Source organism: Podarcis liolepis (genome assembly GCF_965112155.1).
Source record: "Podarcis liolepis genome assembly, chromosome: 10".
NCBI classification, from domain to species: Eukaryota; Metazoa; Chordata; class Lepidosauria; order Squamata; family Lacertidae; genus Podarcis; species Podarcis liolepis.
The window spans coordinates 26,031,752-26,051,190 of NC_139562.1; the positions used below are offsets into that span (position 1 = coordinate 26,031,752).

The following is a 19,439-nucleotide window of genomic DNA, read 5'->3' on the forward strand; positions in this document are numbered from 1 at the left end:
CTTGGCAATACTTGCCCAAGAAGGCACAAGTATTGTGCATACTTTACTGCAGGGGTAGTCAATATGGTGTCCTCAAGATGCTGTGGACTGCAACTCCCAGTTATGATCCAACAGAATCCAGAGGACACAATGTTGGCCATCCCTGCTTTACTGTATTGGTGGTAGTTCCAGGGGTGTATTGGGTGTTAGCAGAGGGGTAGTGTTAGGGGTCTCCTTCTTTGGAGGTCTTTAAGCAGAGGCTTGACAACCATATGTCAGGAGTGCTCTGATGGTGTTTCCTGCTTGGCAGGGGGTTGGACTCGATGGCCCTTGTGGTCTATTCCAACTCTATGATTCTATGAGGGGCATGTGGTGCTCCTTCTGGGGTAGTTTGTCCACCTTTGTTCCCTACCCTACACTCAGCTCACACTTGTGGCTCCTAGAAGCTGTCCACAATCAACAGCAGCCACACCCCAGGAAATGGCTTCAACTGGCTGGCTAAACCAGGTGAGGGTAGCTGATTGGATCTCAGAGTTAGGGCTTTTTCTGCATGTGAAGACGGGCTCTGGCAGATTGTGTGGACGAGACCAATAGTGGGTCCAACAGTCAAGAAGGCAGTTTCTTCATGCTGTAGTGAGGGGCAGATGGGGCTCATCAACCTGGGAAGAGAGCCCGCCTTATAGAAGGAAAATTCTGGCCCTAAACCTCCACTGCCTTGTTGGGATAACTTTGGGAGAAGAAAAGGCTAAGGAGTAAACCCTACACAAATCTGGAATGGAGTCCCCAAGATGGTTGGATGGTGCCTTTTACACCTCCTTTTGGCAACTTATACAGCCAACCTGGAGCCAGATGTATTGCTCTGCTTTCCTTTGGACCAAATTAGGGCAGTCCAGGACCTCCATACATACTGCCTAGGCTTGTGCCCTGGGGAGGTCACTTAGGTGCTGCTAACACAGCAGTTTGACTCAACCCCTGGAGGGGCACTCTATTGTTTCTCGAGACTGACTTAGTGGGTAGTACCTGTGAGATCCCTAATAGAAAGGTCACAGGTTTCTTCCCTGCCTCCTTTTGCCATTAAGAACACAAGAAAAGTCTTGTTGGATCAGGCCAAAGGAACCTTTGGAATTATCCAGCTGTTTTCAACTGTTTTCCAGCTTTCTTTCTTTCTTTCTTTCTTTCTTTCTTTCTTTCTTTCTTTCTTTCTTTCGATGCTTTCCAGACTTTATATACACATAAACTACAGTGAAACAAAACAGCAACATGTACGCACCAAAGCAAAGCTATCCTTTACCCACTTCTATTACATAAGGATATGGATATCACTTTCTGTGGTTTGCACTGCTAAAGACAGAAAAGTGTTATCATCACAGTAAGATAACTCATCTAGAAATGCAACCTCACTCTGTTCTGTTTTAAATTACTCACCCAATCACTTCCACGTTTATATTTTATAACAATAAAATTGCATTTTTGTGCTAAATTGAAGAAAGTTCGGCTAAATGTTTGTTTCAAACTCAAGCCCTAAAAAGCCAGAAAATGCAAATAGATACTTTTAGTGTTTACTTCTTGTGCACAGCCAGTCTTGTTATTGTGTGTGGGTTATGGACAAAATCTAGAAGTGAGGGCATATTGAAATTCACCAGGCTGAAATTAGATATGCTCCTTCCTCTGGGTGTATCTCTAGACATTATGGGGAAGAAGATGTATTTCTTGATTCTCTCAACTATGACGGGATTTTCAGAATGCTGTTGGGCTATTGGGATAGAGACATGTGAAGACTTATTTTTTTTCAGCTGCCTTTCCAAATCTAGATATTATTTACTTTTTATGAGCACAGCAGGCAGATATTAAAAGGAAAGGATACATTTCTCCATCTGTCTAGTCAAATTTACTTCTCCCTCTTTATTTATTTTTACTACATCTAGGTTTGCACAGATTTGGCTACATCTAGATTTGCATTGTTTTGTCCCATGCAGCTGCCCCATTTTAAAACAACAATAGATCTTTTGCTGCATCTTGATTTGCAAAGGCAAATAGATAAATACCTGGGCATTTGCACAGACGGAAGGAAGAAGACAAATAAATGCACAATGGTGAATTGTGAAATGTTGTGGTTGATTTTGTGTGTGGGGGGTGTAGGGGCAATGCCTATATCTTTGCATATTGAGAAATAACCTATTCCTGGTCCTCAGTCTATGAGAGAAATATGTGGTTGCATTTAATATGTTCCCACCTGAAGTTCATTCGCAGGTGTGAGGGCGCCCAACAAAAATCACTCTCCTTAAGCTATATTTGCTGCATGAGGTAAATGACAACTGGAACTGAAAGCAGATTCTGGCCCTTAACAGATAAAAACTTCGGGAGATGGGGGTTGTCACTGAGGCTATGTGGAGGGACAGCGTAACCCCCTGCATTCTGGACCCCTAATCCTAAATGCCCCTTTGTTGCTGCTTCTTGAAAAGAAACCCAAGATATGTGAAATGCAATGGTAGATTTCACACATCATCTAATGTAACCACTGGGTTAGGAAGCCAGCATCATCTCCATGCCAGTTAGCATATACAGTGGTACCTCTGGTTATGTGCTTAATTCATTCCGGAGGTCCGCACTTAACCTGAAACTGTACTTAACCTGAAGCACCATTTTAGCTAATGGGACCTCCTGCTGCCGCCGCGCCCCATAGCACGATTTCTGTTCTCATTCTGAAGCAAAGTTCTTAACCTGAAGCACAATTTCTGGGTTAGTGGAGTCTGTAGCCTGAAGCGTATGTAACCCAAGGTACCACTGTATTGTAACTGTCCTTGCAACTGAGGGCATTTTTTCATATGAGGAAACTTAAAATAGTTTTTCTTCTCCTTTGAATTAATCTGCAACACTGCATGTTAAAGTACTGGCTAGATTGTATGTTTGATTTACAAATGGCTCCCTTATGCTAGGAACTGCATGAAAGATGGAAAGGATTTGCTGAGATAATTAATAACTAGAATACAAAAAAGGGAGGTGTGAGGAGGTCGATGAAACAAGTTAACGAAAGATAAAGATTTGGGAATATTGGATTTGTTTTTAATTTTTTGTTTGCTTTTGTTTTTGGTTTTGATGCATTGTGTGTTTTGTTTTGTTTTTTCTTTTTATTGACATGTATTGTTTAACTCCTTTTTTGTCTCTTTTTTCTATTTCTATTTTTTTCTCTGTAATTTTAAATTCTCAATAAATATCATTTAAAAAAAAAGGAACTGCAGTTGATTGCAGGCAATTTTTCTTGTGTTTTCATTTAATCCCTTCTGCTTTCTAACATTCACATATGGCAGACATAGCCAAGGAGAGACTCGAAAGAACTTGGTACAGCCATGTGTGCAAACTATTTTTAAGAGAGCGTGTTTCTTGGGAGCAGTGCTTCTGTTCTGCAAGCTATATATAAAAAAAGAAATTGGGAGAGGGGGATGTAAGAGTAGAGTATTATGATTTACCTTCTTTGGTATTGTATCACAGAGATTAATTGTGTAATTGTTGTTAATTGTTCTCAAGATGTATAGTACTATGTATCTCACAGTGTGTGTGAAGCATTTGTAATACTGCTTCCTTTATTGTAGTCATACATCTCACTTTATGGGTCTTATTTTCAAGTGAGATATTTAATCCTCTTGTAATAAAACCTAAGGCACCAATGTACTCATCAAATGCAAGCACTGTACCAATTTAAATTAACAGACTAACAAACTATGAAGCACTTACCAACATACACAGCTGCTTCCACCCCATCCCATGTCCCCCAAGTTTTAATGCTGTTGTTTCTATTGTGCATTTAACTCTGGATATTTATATTTTAATGTTTCACTTTCTTCTGGTTTTTATATTTTGTAAACAGCTTAGAAGCCTACTGCAACATTAGGGCATGTTTAATTTTTCAGTTTTCAAATGTTAGGGGTACTTAAATGTTATAACATGGCTTGGGAATTCAAAATATATTTTGGTTAAATTAATATAATTAAGTTTTGCATATACGTGTGTGTGTGTGTGTGTGTGTGTGTAAAATTGCACAGAAATAATTTAAAATCATTGCCAAGTACTTGCATATACAGTGGTACCTCGGGTTACATACACTTCAGATTACATACACTTCAGGTTACAGACTCTGCTAACCCAGAAATAGTACCCCAGGTTAAGAACTTTGCTTCAGGATGAGAACAGAAATCGTGCTTTGGCGGCGCGGCGGCAGCAGGAGGCCCCATTAGCTAAAATGGTGCTTCAGGTTAAGTACAGTTTCAGGTTAAGAACGGACCTCCGGAATGAATTAAGCACATAACCCGAGGTACCACTGTACATGATAGATAGATAGATAGATAGATAGATAGATAGATAGATAGATAGATATAGCATTACTTGACATTTTCTATCAGATGTAGACTTTCCAAGCAAAATGTTGTCCAATCACAAAAATAATTGCAGATTTGAATTCCTCACACCCCAAAAACCATTTTTAAGACCCCTTACTGAGAAAATTTGCAAATATTAAGTTTCTCTCCCTAAAATGACACATCTTACTCTGGCATTCACACATACATAAAGCACACATTCCAGTCATCAGCTATTCCCTCCCTCCCTCCCACACACACAAATATCCACACACACTACCCATCCATTAACCAAAACAAAAGAAAAACCAAGCCAACCTGCTCATGCACAATTACCTATGCTGTGTGCTGCCTTCTAGACTAAGGTTACCAGACGTCCCCGGATTTACGAATCAGTCCCCTGACAAAATCCATCTATTTAGTAGGAAGTTGAAAAGTGTCCCCCAATTCATTGAAAATAATCTGGTAACCTTATTCTAGACTACTTTATTGCTTTGCACCCCTCAGCTATGATAGTTCTTCAAAGAATTTAGTGCTGTTGCTGCTACTGCAGAATTTACATTGTAATGCATCCCTTCCGTACTTTGAGCTACCTTGGTAGTTGTTTCCCCAGTGCCCATTGTAATTTGTGCCTCTGCCCTGGGAAGAGAAGACCTGGCAAGCGGGAGACCGAAACACAAAGCGCACAGAGCAGAGGGTTGTTCTAGCTGCTACATTCTGTGATTTGATGGTGTGTGCATATGACTGCCTACTAGACTACCGTAATTGCAGACTTGGGCAGTGGCATCAACTAAGGGGGTATTTGAAGGCACATGAGATGAGGTTCACAGGTTGTCCATCTCTGCTCTAGGGAGGCATAGGAAGGCCAACAATGAGCAAGGGATTCTAGTGAGAATGACAAGAGAGAAACAGAAAGTGGGTCAAGGGCTGAGAGCAAACTGCAGTTGAGTGTGTATCACTGCATGTGACACGTACACTTCATGGTCTTCATGCCACTAGGGACGTACAAGTATGATCAATTCACACATACTTTAGTGTAGGAAATGCATCGTATGTGAAGAAAAGAGTTAATTTATTCAGTTTAGCCCTCCCTATGTGTCCACATGTCCACAATCTGCTCTGCTTCACTTTTAGAAAGCTTAGAGCAGTTTACTCCCTTCCAGTCTGCACCTCCTGAAGCTTTACCATTAATCTAGGTTAAGGTGCTCCAAGACCACTGGGCAAACTGATGTTGAAGGCCATGGTTAGTGTAATTCACAAGGAAGGATGACACGTACCATACAGAAGAGGCCCAGGGCGGGTATGCCTTACAAGACAGAATGGATATGCACAAGTAGAGCTTTTTTAATTCGTTTTATGGAGGAGTCACCCCTCTTTAAGCTAGTATTTAAAGTGAACAGTGGCATATTTCTTTAATAAATGGGAATGTTTTTGTAAAACTAGCTGGCAAAGATCCAAATACTCATTTGCATCATGGACCAAGATCTCTGGCTATGGAAAAAAATATATGAATACAGTGGTTGCTTCTCCTTCCTTTAACTTCTGTGACGTGCAGAAAGAGGGAACAATATTGTCCTTGCTTTTATATTTTTTCACCTTTCAAGCTGTGTGCATATTTGTGTTTGACTCCTTATCCTTTACCATGTGTGCAAAGAGAAAAGAGTGTGTTACTGTCTCCTTATCCTTTCCTTTCATAATACATTCTTTGGTGCTGACATTCCAGTTATGCGTCTCCGTAACACCACCTCAATCATAATTGCATTCATCCATGAAAAACCTTCACCCAGCATATTTCCCAGGGTTCAGAAGATATGTCAGAAAGCCTTTTTAAACTTGCTTTTCTCCTATGCTTTTCTACCATTAGCTATATTCATCATATTCCCCCCCCCCTACATTCCCCTCTGCATAATAGTCTTGGCACCCCCCCCCCCGCTTAGTGAAATTATTTTCACATTGTCATTCATTTGCAATGTATGCTTCTGCCATTGTGGCCTGTTTCCATATCTCCTAATGTATCTTTCTTGCACTGAAAAGCAAATTTTGGGTGAATTGACAATACTACTCCTTGGATATATACTGGAGACAATTGCATGCTACAGACAGGATTGCATTGGATGGAATTAACTTGTGTAATTTGGAGAAACCAGTCTGAGTATGCCTGCTCTGGGGAGCTAGTGATAACCAGTGTTGTTGAGATTGTAATATGAGTGTGCGTTATGTCTGTGTATTTAAGGGTAAAAGCATGCCGATATAAAATGATTTGGGTATCACAAGAATGGCTTTTGTGGGTTGAGATTCCAGTACAGAAAAACAGAGTGGAAAGGGTTAGTAGATTACACAGACTTACCCACCCACCCATTACCTGTACCATATGCTCATTTAGTGTTGCAGAGATGAGGGTTGAGGATTGACTTTATATGCAGTCTTGTGGTGGAGTCTTAGAGAACCCTCCACTTGGGTGTAGGGAGAGAGGATGAACAAGGAAGGTGAAAGGTTACCTGCACAATAGTACCGGTAGTTTTTTCCCATCTCACAAGAGCAGATCAGGAAAATAGAGAATGGGGGGGAAATATTACGTCTGGATTTGGTATTACTGTCTTACCATACTGGTGTATACATGTGTGGTAGTATCTTCATCCAACGCTTAATTTGTCATATTCTGTTATCCACTGCCTCTAGAGTTCCCAGACAGTAATATCCTCCTCTCTCTGCCTCTTGCCCCAGGCTCCATTCATTTTCAGGCAGTGGCCAGGTGCAAGTTATCCATAGGCAGTATCAAACAGCAAAGATAGCAGGAAGGAGGACTGGTGGGGTACATTTTTTTATTAGGAAGGCGGTTCAAGTTCAAGACCTCTCCATTAGCTTTCTCTGAAATTTTGCAATGTTCTACAAGGCAGGTAAAAATAGAACACTGCAACGTATCAGAGCCCCCAGATGTGCTTTGTGCACCTCTAAAAATAGCTTCAGTGACACTTTCTTCTGCCCATGGTCCTTGTAGGCAAGGATTAAAGTAACCACGGAGAAGTGGTAGACAAAAGACAGAAATACTAAAATAGAACAATGTTGGTGATACCCCAAATATAAATTCCTGGGTCCAATAATAGCTAGTAAGTCACAGCACTGGAGAGAGCTTGCTTCAGATTACAGCACTGTCTGCATCTTTGGATTTTGAAGTGGTATATTTGAACTTCAAATGGATAATTATGTCATAAATATGCATACCAAGTTCTGCTGCAAGATCTCACATATTCATATTACAGTGTCTTTGCTTGACAATCTTCCCCTGAAAATGGGCGTGGGTAGTCAAGCTGATGTCTGAACTCAAATTGAGAGCACACAAGCTGACTTTCATTCCACTCTGTCAATCTTCAAGGGAGCTATCCCATTACGATGCATTTTGCATCTGTCTCTTCCCCCTACTGCCTCCCAGGTCTTTAAAACAGGTGCAAAAGTTGAGTTAGTATTCCAATAGCATTTCCCCCCACTCTGATCAAACTTTTTTTATGGTATAAGGAATGACCCAAATGCAAAATACCGTTCTAGTATAATAATGCAATATTGTTACAATAGTATAAGAATGGATTTTTATCTCTTTCATACCAATGAGCAATTTGTCTTCTTCCACTAATTAGTTCTTGGTTAGAATGACAGCATGTTTGAATCTTTAGATAGGACTTGAAATAATGGGTACTTGATTGATGTACTTACTAGTTTATTAATTGCAGATACGTCTGCTATTGTGGAGCACTTTGATACTGTGTAGGGTTTCAAAGGTTTGTCAATCAACCACAATCCCAGAGTTCTATGATGCATGTATATTTTACTGGAGGGGAGTATCTGAGTAACACATGTCCATAAACAGAGGCTTCTGTTCACAATGGATGAATTCGTTCCTGTTACTGGGTAAATCTTAAGACATTAAAAGAGAAATAGGGGCATACACAAGCTGAGCTGCTGCTATTCCCCCCACCCCAATGACAAACAAGTACTATATTGTGCTGTGAAGAAGCTACAATAGTAAAATAAAACAGAAGTGTTTAAGGACCAGAACGTACATCCTAGTTTCAGTGTGCATATAAATGCCTATATTAGTGAAAATAACATACAAAAATGAATTATATTAGTGGAAATTGCTGTGCAAAACCGTGTATATTAGGAAAAAATGCATACCAAATGAGTGTATTAGGATAAATCTGTACTAAAATGCTGATGAATTTTCAGAACAACCTTTTATATATAAAAAATGCAAACTAATGTGGAAATGTGGATAACTGAATTTGAGAAAAACCAGAATTGACATATGTGCCCATCCCTAACTCACATAGCCACTATTTTGTACCTGACTCTGGTTGGTGTGTAGACTACAGTGTCCTAGTAAAAAACAAATCCAGTAAGCCTAAAGTCTGCCTGCCCCTAGTCTAGTGCAGCCCCTGAGCACTAAAGCCCTCTTAGAATCTGCAAGACCTTGTGTGCTATTAGCAACCTCAGCTGATGGCCAGACATGCTCTTAGCAAAGGGAAGGGTTAGCTTAGCCCCCCCCCCCCAAATGGTTGGGAGGGAGAAATTTCCAAATAATCCTCCTTTCTGCTGGAATATACTTTTGACTTTAGGAAAATCAGACTTGGTCCATAACATGCATTTATTTAAATATCATAGGAGCCATATCTTTTCCAATGCAATAGTCTACCGCAATTACATACAGTTTCAAGGGCACTGTAAGTAGGTATGTAATAGTTAATAGTACTTTACAAGAAAACTGAGGGGAGATTAGGGATAATTGTAAGTATTTGGGTGTGGAACTGGTGGAGAGTCTTTTTATTGCCTTATCTTTCTCAGCTTCCGTCTGTTTACGTGCAGAGAGGTGGGGAAATGGTTTTCAAAAATGTAGAGGTCAGTTGTGTCATCAAGTTAATACTCCAAGTCATGCTTAGTCACTTGTCAGTTGGGCAGATTTGTATTTACTATGTTCTTTCTTTATTGTTTTTTACACTCAGTTCTGCCTTTCTGATTCTCAGAATTGCCAGTTGTTAAACAGGAAATAGTCACTTCTGTGCCAGTAAACTAGGGGTCAAAATAAAAGTTCAGATTTAACAAAATTATTACATCATGTTCAAGACAGTTCCCTAAGATGATATATCTTCATTTTGAAATATTTGCCTCCTTGGCTAATATGTTGACCCAGTGCAGATGTTATCATCAATCTCTTTAAATATATTTATGAGATTGGGAGTGGTCCACAGACTTGTATATTCCTTTCCCTTCCCATGTATCCTATCCAAAAACCAATTTCTCCACTTCACATTTATTTCCTTGTCATTAACCATGGTTTCCCATTGCATGTGCACAGATACAGCTTCTACTCTGGAGCATTAAACCATAGTTTCTACTCTGGAGCATTAAACCATGCAAACCATGGTGTGGAGACATTGCTCCAGATGAAGAACAGCCAACATGGTGTTCTCCAGATGTTGTTTGACTCCAAACTCACACCAGTCCCTGAAAGCATGGCCAATGGCCAGTGATGATGGGAATCAAGCATGGCCAATGGCCAGTGATGATGGGAATTGTAGCACCAACAACATCTGAAGGGTGCCATGTTGGCTACCCTTCTTCAGACAGAGAGAAAGGAGGGTGAAGGTAAATATTCACTCGGTTTACATATTTTGACTCAAATAGATTTGTTGTGTTGCATCTGCACTGAAGCTTCCTAAACAGAACATCTGGTTGACATTAAACTTAAATTATCTTTGTATGATTTAACAATATGTTGTTGTACTTTTGTTGTTTTACCATTGAGGGTGATGGTCGGGTTCTCCTTTGCTATTCCATCTTCTTCATAGAATCATGGAATTGTAGAGTTGGAAGCGACCCCAAGGGTCATCTAGTTCAACTCTCTGCAATGCAGGAATCTCAACTAAAACATCCATAACAGATGGCCATCAACATATACTTAAAATCCTCCAAGGAAGGAGAATCCACCACCTTCCAAGGGAGTCCATTCCACTGTCAAACAGCTCTTACCATCAGAAAGTTCTTCCTGATGCTAAGTTGAAATCTCATTTCTTGTAACTAGAATCCACTGGTTTGGATCCTTCCCTCCAGAACAGGAGAAAACAAGCTTGTTCCATCTTCCATGGGGCAACCCTTGAAGATGACTATCATATCTCCTCTCTTCCTCCTCTAATTCAGGCTAAACATACCAAACTCCCTCAACGGCTCCTCAGCTTCTCCTTGCTTATCATCTTGGTCACCCTTCTCTGCACCCTTCTGGCTAGTTAATAACCTTCTTATATTATGGTGCCCGGAACTGGACACAGTATTCCAAGTATGGTCTGACCAAAGCAGAACACAGCGGTACTATTACTTCCCTTGATCGGGACACTATAATTTTGTTGTTGCAGCAAATAAAATAGCAAAATATAACCAGTCAAGTCCATTTTGATTCTTCCTCATAAACTGGTTCTTCCAAACACATCCCTTATATTCAACTACTTCAAATTTATCTGCATCTCCTGAACACGGAGATAAAAAGAAGATGCTTCCTATTACAGTGGACGCTCGGGTTGCATATGTGATCCGTGGGGGAGGCACGTTCGCAACCCGCAGCGCCATGTCTGCGCACGCGCGGGTCGCGATTCAGCACTTCTGCGCATGTGCAAAGCGCCAAAATCTGGAAGTAACCCGTTCTGGTACTTCTGGGTTTGGCGCGGTGCACAACCCGAAAACACGCAACCTGAAGCATCTGTAACCCAAGGTATGACTGTATTTGTAATCTCAATGCCGTGTAGAGAAGAAAAATAATATTGATCATTGCTTCAGCATCTCAGCTTGAAAGAAAATTGCTGTTATAATAGAATTTTATTGACTTCGTCCCGTATACGTTAACAAAATAAACTACATTTAAACTCCACATAAAAGTATAGTACATTTAAACCTCTACATAAAAGTGTACATAAAATGAAAATCCCATTGTAAAAACACCTCAAAATCAAGCATTAAAATAAAATATTGAAATAAGGAGGACTGTAGTTGTCTAAAATAAAATACAGATACCTTTTCCTAAAACTGGAGGCTTTTACTGCAAAAGAGGCTACCTTCCAAGTTACATATTGATCACTTCCTTGTAACAGAAAGCTTAATTCTTAGGTTACTCTGCAATAGTTCATGTTCTTTCTTAAGGACTTTGAACAGCAACTATAAAGAACCTTATAGATCCTTATAATCCTCTGGGCCTTTCTATCTGGCCTTCATTATTCTCTGCAGGCCACACCCTTTCCTGGTTCTGTTTTGTACCTTCCTTGATAATTTATGTCTGGGTTATGTGTCCTTAGACACATTAATTTTGCTTGCTTGGCTTGAGGGATGTGTCCCTCTGTCCTGTACAAAAGGAAAACTAACATTCATTGCTCCACCCCCTTTGCATTTGGCCCCACCCACCCCTGACCTACAGCCCCTGCGGGTAGCCTAGAAGGGAATGTGGCTCTTGGGCTAAAAAGGCTATAGGGTGTTCTCTAATATCAGAATAAAGCTGACATCCAAGAATATAATGAGGCAAATAGAACTGCTGTTGAATTATGCAGAGTTGCATCCATGAGTACCTTTTATATAATCACATCAGAAGTTTATTTACAGTTAATAGCAGTAACCTCTGGTTCCATTCTAACAACTGAAGTGCAATTCTTCCATTAAACAGAACACTTTGACCTTCTTCTTCCTTCTTTCTGGGCTTGTCACTCTTTCATCCCCTCCTCCCATTCTCATTTTCACTTCAAGAAAGGCAAATAATAATAATCTTGTGGCTCTGCCTTTTGCTGTATTTGTCAAGTGGTGGGAAATATACCTTTGAGAGTGGGAAGGGCTGGTCGTGTCTTCTGGCTAATTCATATAATTGGCAAAAGGGTGAGCATACCCTCCAACATTCCTCAGCTGAAAATTGGGACGCGGCTTGCACTGCTGCGTGAGTCAGCTAACCACCTCGCCTGCCACAGCAGCCCCTACCTGGCAGCGGCTCACTCCCTTTCCTCCACACTCGCTTCCTCCACCCGCTCTTTACCTCAGATCATGACAGCAGTGGCAGCTTTGGCGGCAGCAGAGAGGGTCCGGTAAGAGCGTCGCATGTGTCTCCCACCTCCGCTCTAGTGGTGAACTGCTTCCCCTGTGCACAAGGGTTCTGCTTCAGAAGGGTTCCTCAAGCACCAGCTCATCATCCTCACCAAGTTTGGCAGCAGCAATGCTGGAGGGATAAAACGGGACATTCCAGGATCAAATCAGAAGCTGAGATGGCTTCTGTACTTTCAGGAATGCCCCGGGAAAATAAGGACACTGGAAGGGTATGCTATCATGGGATAGGCCTAATCACATCTCAGCTTTCTCCAGGATGATTGGCCGGGCATGGATGTTTCACATGACTGGGTTCTGGAAACAGTAGTTGCAATTGTAATGTCGAGAAGTGTGATGGTCTGATATGTCTTCAGACTATATAGATCAACAGACAAAACAAAGTGCCAGGCTCTCTAGCATGCTTTAGAAAAGCTATGCTGCTTTTTAGCACTTTTGCAAAGAAGACGAGTGCATGGCTTTTACTACATTACAATATGAGTTCTGACTGTAGGATGGCAGAACTTCCCAAGCAGACTGAGAACATTCACTTTCCACTGCTAATAACCAGAAGGTTCAAGTTGTGCATATGTTTCTACCCTTTGGGAGTTATTGACTGGAATCCAGACTTAGTCATGCCTGGAGTAGAGTCATTGAAATCAATGGAATTTAAGTTAGTCAGGGTGAGTCTGCTCTGAGCACGATTAAGTCTGTATCCTACCCACTAGGTCATTGCTGCTGTACAAAAATGTTTGCTTTTAATCATTTCAAGCCAGTTCTAAGCTAAAAATAATTGGATATGTGAAGCTATTGTGTACCACATCACCTAAATAGTCCATTTAACCCAGTTTATTAATTGCCTGCCCTGACTGATAGTGGCTAATCATGGTCTCAAGCAGATTGAATGTAAGGGTTTGTCCACATTTTTGCTTGTCCTGCCACTTTTCCCTGGGAAAACCCGCTCTCTGCTGAATCGAAGTAAATGTCAGTTGGGTTTTCTTCAGATTGATGTTTGCTCTGATTCAGCTGTAAAGAGTGGGTTTTCCTGGGGAAAGTGGCAGGGCAAACTGAAAACTGCTCAGATCCATGCCTAGAAAGCATGGGACAAACAGAAAACCTCTCAGAACTTTTCTAGGCACCGGACAAGTGAATTGTAAATGAGCCCTAAGGTTTTATAAATACACAAAAACATAAGAAAAGCCTTGATGGGCCCTGATCCAGAGTCCATCTAGTCTAGCAGCCTGTTCATAGCCATGGTCAGCCAGATGCTTTTGGAAAGTACACAAGTAGGGGAGATGGCAATTGTATTCCCCTCATTGTTTGTTCCTATTATTTGTTACTAAAAGCTATACTACTCATGAACATGGAGGCTCTATTTAACTATTTACTGTTGAGCCTTTTTCACACTCTCAGAGATCAGCACAAATCCACTGAGGATTATTGAAGCTTATCATTTCCATCACACATGGACATACACTAGCCTTGCAAGGGGGTCTATAGAAATTGGAAGTCCACAGTAGGTGCCGAGATACACTTGTGTTAATAATTTCTGGCACATCATCAGTTGTCAGGGACTGTCTGAATGAAGAGAGTGGTGGAAGGCACCAGCTGGGGGAACCTCCAAGGGAAATCCCAGAGGAGGAATGCTCAGAGCCCGGGAATTGGTAGTGGGACACTGAGGAGAGGTCAGAGGAGTAGCTGGATACTGAAGGGACAGCAAGGTTTAGTGAGCAGGAGGAACCTGTGAGAGGGAGCAGTTCAGACTGAGGCTGAAGCAGAGGAGGTGGGTCAAGAGACTGCTGGAGAACCTGTGGCACTCTAGATATTGTTGGACTCCAGTTCCCATCACCTTGACAATTAGTCATGCTGGATTGCCAAGGGTTTCCTACCCCTGGCATAGGCTTTCCTCTGATAGCTTGAGGGGAATGGGTGTCTGAGTCCTGGGCCATGACTGTAAGTAAATGTATGCCCAATTAAGCCCTGAGAGCTCTAGGATCCTCAATCAGGTTCATTGTCTATATGTCACTGGAACAGCACAGATATTCTGGAGAAAACTGAACTGGACCCAGCTTCTGCTGTGTAATGTAGTCATGTGCAGAGTGGAAGTAATGAGGCTGATTGACAGCAGCCAGGCATATCAGGAAACATGCAATACCAAGTAACAGGGCAGTACAAAGAAAGGACATTTATTAGCATAATTTTCCAGTGACACATGAGAACAGATTCTGCAGTTACGAGTTTATAGAGATGTTGTGCAGGAGTCTTTGATTCAGAATGACAGGCAAAGAATATGGCAGTAATAGCCAGCAAAACAGAAGACGTCTCTTGCATATTCAGACTATAGGAGCCTGACATGCCTACCTACTTGTCAGATTTAAACAGTGTGACTGAAGCAGAAAAAATACACAACTCATTAAGACTGTATTGAAATAAGGAAGACCTTGAACTGAGTGGTGGCATATGGAGTGATTGCTTCTTCAGGGATGCTAGGCTTTTCAATTAGAACAGGTCATCTTCAACCTTAACATTTTCTAAATAGAGCTAATGCGGTCTCAGAGCTTGGATAGAAGTGGGCTCACATTTTGGCCCCTTACTCAGCCCCTTTTGCTGAGGGGCTGGTAAATAAATAAAGCCAATAAACTGGCCCAATAAACTGGATTTATGTGCTTCTCTCAAACATACCCTTGCTTTCCTGTATAAGCGGTGTATAATAAGTCTAACTAATTCACATAACAACTTTAAATCTGCCCCCCCAAAAAGCTGAGTGAATATATGTTGGCTTGGCTTACCAACCAGTCACTATCTGTGTCACCACTCACTTCCTTTGCCATCTCCTGAGGCCTCTGACATGCGCAAAAGGCTTGGGAGAAATGCAGTCTTCTTTCATGTGTTGGAGTATGGAGAAGGCAAGAAATATTGTAAGTCTCTCTTGTTGGTCAGAAAGGACTTGTGCTGCTCTTACCTTCTTGAATACAACAGTATAAAGAAAGCAGATTTTTTTTGTGGCACAAACGTTTGTGAACTAAAGATAGTCCATAATAAAGTTGTTTGTCCTCAAAACTTTGTTGTTCTATAGGATAGTTTTGTACACAGTTCACCTTTGTCCCTCAAAAGTATTGCAGCAGCTATATAGAAGCAAGCTTAGCCAGTGTCCTGCCCAAGCTGTGAATGTTTCCTAAAACACTTTTCTACAACTCTTTGCAAAGCACAGGAATTCTGTGTCCCACGCCCTGGGATTCCGTCTCAGCAGATTAAACTCTGTCAAAAAGATTCCCTGAAGGCAGGATTTTTGAAAAACACAATGATGCATGATGCTGAATTTCTGGAGTGGCTGGACATAAGTAGGACATTCAGCTACCGAGCATGTCACTGCCTCCAGGTAACTGGAGTAACTGCTTCCAGAGTCCTGATTAATTCAGCACAGTCTCCAAAACCTTATCCTCTGCTAACTGTGTGGCAACTACTATTCAGGAGCATCAGCAGCTTTCCTTTATTCCCAGAGGTCTCCCCACAAGTACAACTGAGTTTGTCACAGGCATCAATATTGGCATTCTCATCAGAGAAAGGCCAATTATTTAATGGGGTAGGGAAAATGAATCGGTCCTCCACTTATCAATATTGGGATACATTAGGACCTTAGGGGCTGAGTGAGGGGACTTGCTGGATTTGCTTTCAGATGTGTATTTAGGTGTATCTTCTTTGGGGAGTGGTGAACATTAGGGCCAGTTTATTGGCTTTATTTATTTACCAACCACTTTGTGCCCCATTTTTTTAACCAAAAGTTTTTTGATGACTTGGTCAGCTTCCATGCTGTTTTTCTTCACATATGTTCTTAAGACGCTGTGTTGTAGGAAAGTGACTAGAAGATGAGGAAATTTGTAATTTGGACATCTAGAAAAATGGTCCTGGTGTACACATTCTACTTGGTGAGAGATGCATACAGGAGAAATGATGTGAGACTAGACAGGGGCCATGGCTTGGTGACAGAGCATGTGCTCTTCATGCAGAAGCACCCCCGGTTGACACACTGGCACCTCTGGTTTAAAACGGGCCCCAGGATTCAGTACTGGGAAATATATCTGCTTAAGAAGCTGAAAGGTCACTGAGTAGATAGGAGTAGATAGAATTGGGGTAGGTGGACCAACGGCTGCGATTCATTACAATGTAGCTTCGTGTGTTTGAACAGACCTTTAAAGTGTCCTTTAAAAAGGAATAATGAAAAGCTGCAGTAGCCTTGATTTTAAAAATTGCACTGAACACCCCCCTTTCCTTCTCTTTTAACTCCAGGTGTCCCTTGCTTGCCAGAAAGTCTGAATCTTCACAAAGACCAGCAAAGGTCAAATAAGCCAGGGGAAGTCCAGATGTTTAGCCAATCAGAGTTACGGACCATCGAGCAATCTTTGCTTGCAACGCGTGTGGGAAGTATCGCAGAACTCAGTAAGTACAAAATCATTCCTAACCTTTCCCTCCATTACTTTTTATGAGCAATTATGTTCCGGTTTACATAGAAAAACACATCAGGGTTGTGGAGGGAACCTGCTGTGGCAGGAAGAAGCAGAGTGACTTTTATACCCTACCAGTGGAGCAGTTTGTAACTCAAGTTTGAATAATGGTTAAACACTTTGCAACCTAAGACCCAGGGAAGAAAAGAAGCCAGCCATTTCAAGCTTGTTCGCAGATTTTCTAGAATATTGCGTTTTTGTATTTCCAGAGATGGAGAATCAGCTATTGTTTGTTTGCTTGTCACAACAGCTCCCAGAGCCACACACATAAAACAATGAGCTGGTGAGGGGTGGTACAGTGGTCAGCATATTGGACTTTGATTGGAGGGACCTCAGTTCACATTTTCTCAGCAATGAAGTTCAGTGGGTGGCCTTGAGTAAATCCTCCTAGCACAGACCTGTCATCCATTCCCTACCCTACCCAAAACTTAGACTATTAGCAATTACCACTGTGGCAGAAGACATTATCAGTTGCTCTTGTTGTGCTTTCCTGTGTTCCTTCTCCACTATCCCACAGTTACCCACTTGCCCCTGAAAGCATCAGTCAGAGTATACCTCCCCTCAAATTCACAGCATGTTCACTCAGCCCTAAAAAGAATGCACCAAGTGAAAAAATAAAACACCTTTGTTTGCACCTCTATAAATGGAGAAGCTAAATGGAGTATTTGTCTAGTCTTTCACCCAACCCTGCTGCTCCTAATTGTCATTGAAGGACTTCTAAAGACTCCCTTCATCACTGAGCCACCTATTCACTGATGTGCTGATTCTACATTTCTTAAAATAGGCAAATGAATCGGCATGTTCTGTCAGAAGCTTCTGCTGCTGCTGCTGTCTCCTGACATGCCAATAATAGCACCACTATTTATTCAGAATGTGTTTACGGGCTCTTGCATTCTTGGAGAGCTTTTGTTCCTTCAGGCATGGTTAATCAACTGAACTAGAGACCCTGGCACAGGGAGGGGGCAACTGGAATCCATGGACCTCTTTCTCTTCTGACATGTCCTCCAGCTGGGGCTGCAACTTCTTGAACTGGCTGTGCATCCATGACTTTAACACAGCTGGGCACATGGAAATTTAGCAGTGAAAACTCTCCCTGGCATGGCTATGGGTTGATGGTGGTTGTGGGAAATTAACATGGCAGCTCCCAGCCACCCACTGGAATGCTTCGCACCACTGCTGCTATGTAATTCCACCAGGGTTTATCAGCAGAGGATGGAGCCCACTGGAGGGCATTTTCCCCTAGACTCCGCTCCAATCTGGAACAGGCTTTAATGGACAGCAGAAGGAAACTGCTAGGGCCACTTTTCCAAACACCCCACCAAAGTCATTCTCTTCTCCTCCTAAATTTGTCAAGCTGCCAGCTTTCATGCTTCCTCAACCAGATTTCTCCCAAGCATCTGATAAGTAGAATTTTCCCCACCACCCAACTGTCCACAGCAGCTGATCCCTTCTCTACTCTGTCAGAGCCTAGTTTTGCTTCTGTATTGTAGTAGGGAATGGGGCTTCCTCACCGCAGACACAGATTACATCAAGTAATTTAAACAAGACGTTAAACCTGGGTTTGGATACAAAGGTGCTTGCCTGAGGATGATTGGCAGTTTCTAGCATCCTCCTTGACATGCAGTTTTCATGTCCATTTACGGCTGTTTCCAAAGTAACGTAGTTTCTTGGAATTAGAATATCACTTCTCAAGAAATACACACAATAAAACATCATGTTCGGATGCAAGATCTGTCAAAGAATGCATTTTCTTCCATGGAGGAAAACACTGAAAGCTGAACGGCATGTTCAGAAATACAGCATGGCAGATCCCTCCTGGGAAAATACCACTTCAAATTGAAGGTGGAAGCCCGTATTCCTGAATGTTTCTTTGCAGTAAACAAACTCCCAGCTTGTTGAAGCTAAGGACCTTGGTAGTACAGGGATTCTAACGAAGGCAAAATTTCAGGTTTGGGCAAAGCAAGACAAGGTAAAACAAAGCAGGACAAGGTCTAGATTCTGGTACATGACCAAGAAATTGAGGACCAACATAACAGTAGTTTATCATTTTTTGAACTGGGTGAATGTATAAAGAGACCTTCAAAAACATAAATTCAGTCTATCCCAAAGCTACTTAAAGACAGCCTCAAAGTAGAATCATATCACCCAATCTCACTGATAAACCAAGACTACAAAATATTAATATCAATCTTGGCCAACTGCCTAAAATGCTTCCTACACAAACTAATTGCCCCAGACCAGACTGGCTTTGTCCCTGATCGCAATATAACAAACCTCGTTAGGAAACTACTGAATCTGAACACAGCTAAACAACCAAATCCACACTGACGATCATGTCCCTTAAAGCCTTTGACTGCATGGAATGGAAATGCCTAATAGAAGTACAGTGGTACCTCAGGTTACAGACGCTTCAGGTTACAGACGCTTCAGGTTACAGACTCCACTAACCCAGAAATAGTACCTCTGGTTAAAAACTTTACTTCAGGATGAGAACAGAAATCGTGCGGCG

At 41.6% G+C, this 19,439-nt stretch overlaps 1 protein-coding gene across 2 annotated transcripts in view; it reads left to right on the forward strand.

Annotated features, from left to right (window-relative positions):
• The window catches only part of ABTB3 (ankyrin repeat and BTB domain containing 3), a 219,755-nt gene that overhangs the window by 114,882 nt on the left and 85,434 nt on the right, over positions 1–19,439 (forward strand). For both annotated transcript variants that reach the window (XM_083462146.1, XM_083462147.1), the window contains exon 2: positions 16,716–16,865. In XM_083462146.1, coding sequence (XP_083318272.1) covers positions 16,716–16,865 — 150 coding nt within the window. The remainder of the gene's footprint in view (positions 1–16,715; positions 16,866–19,439) is intronic.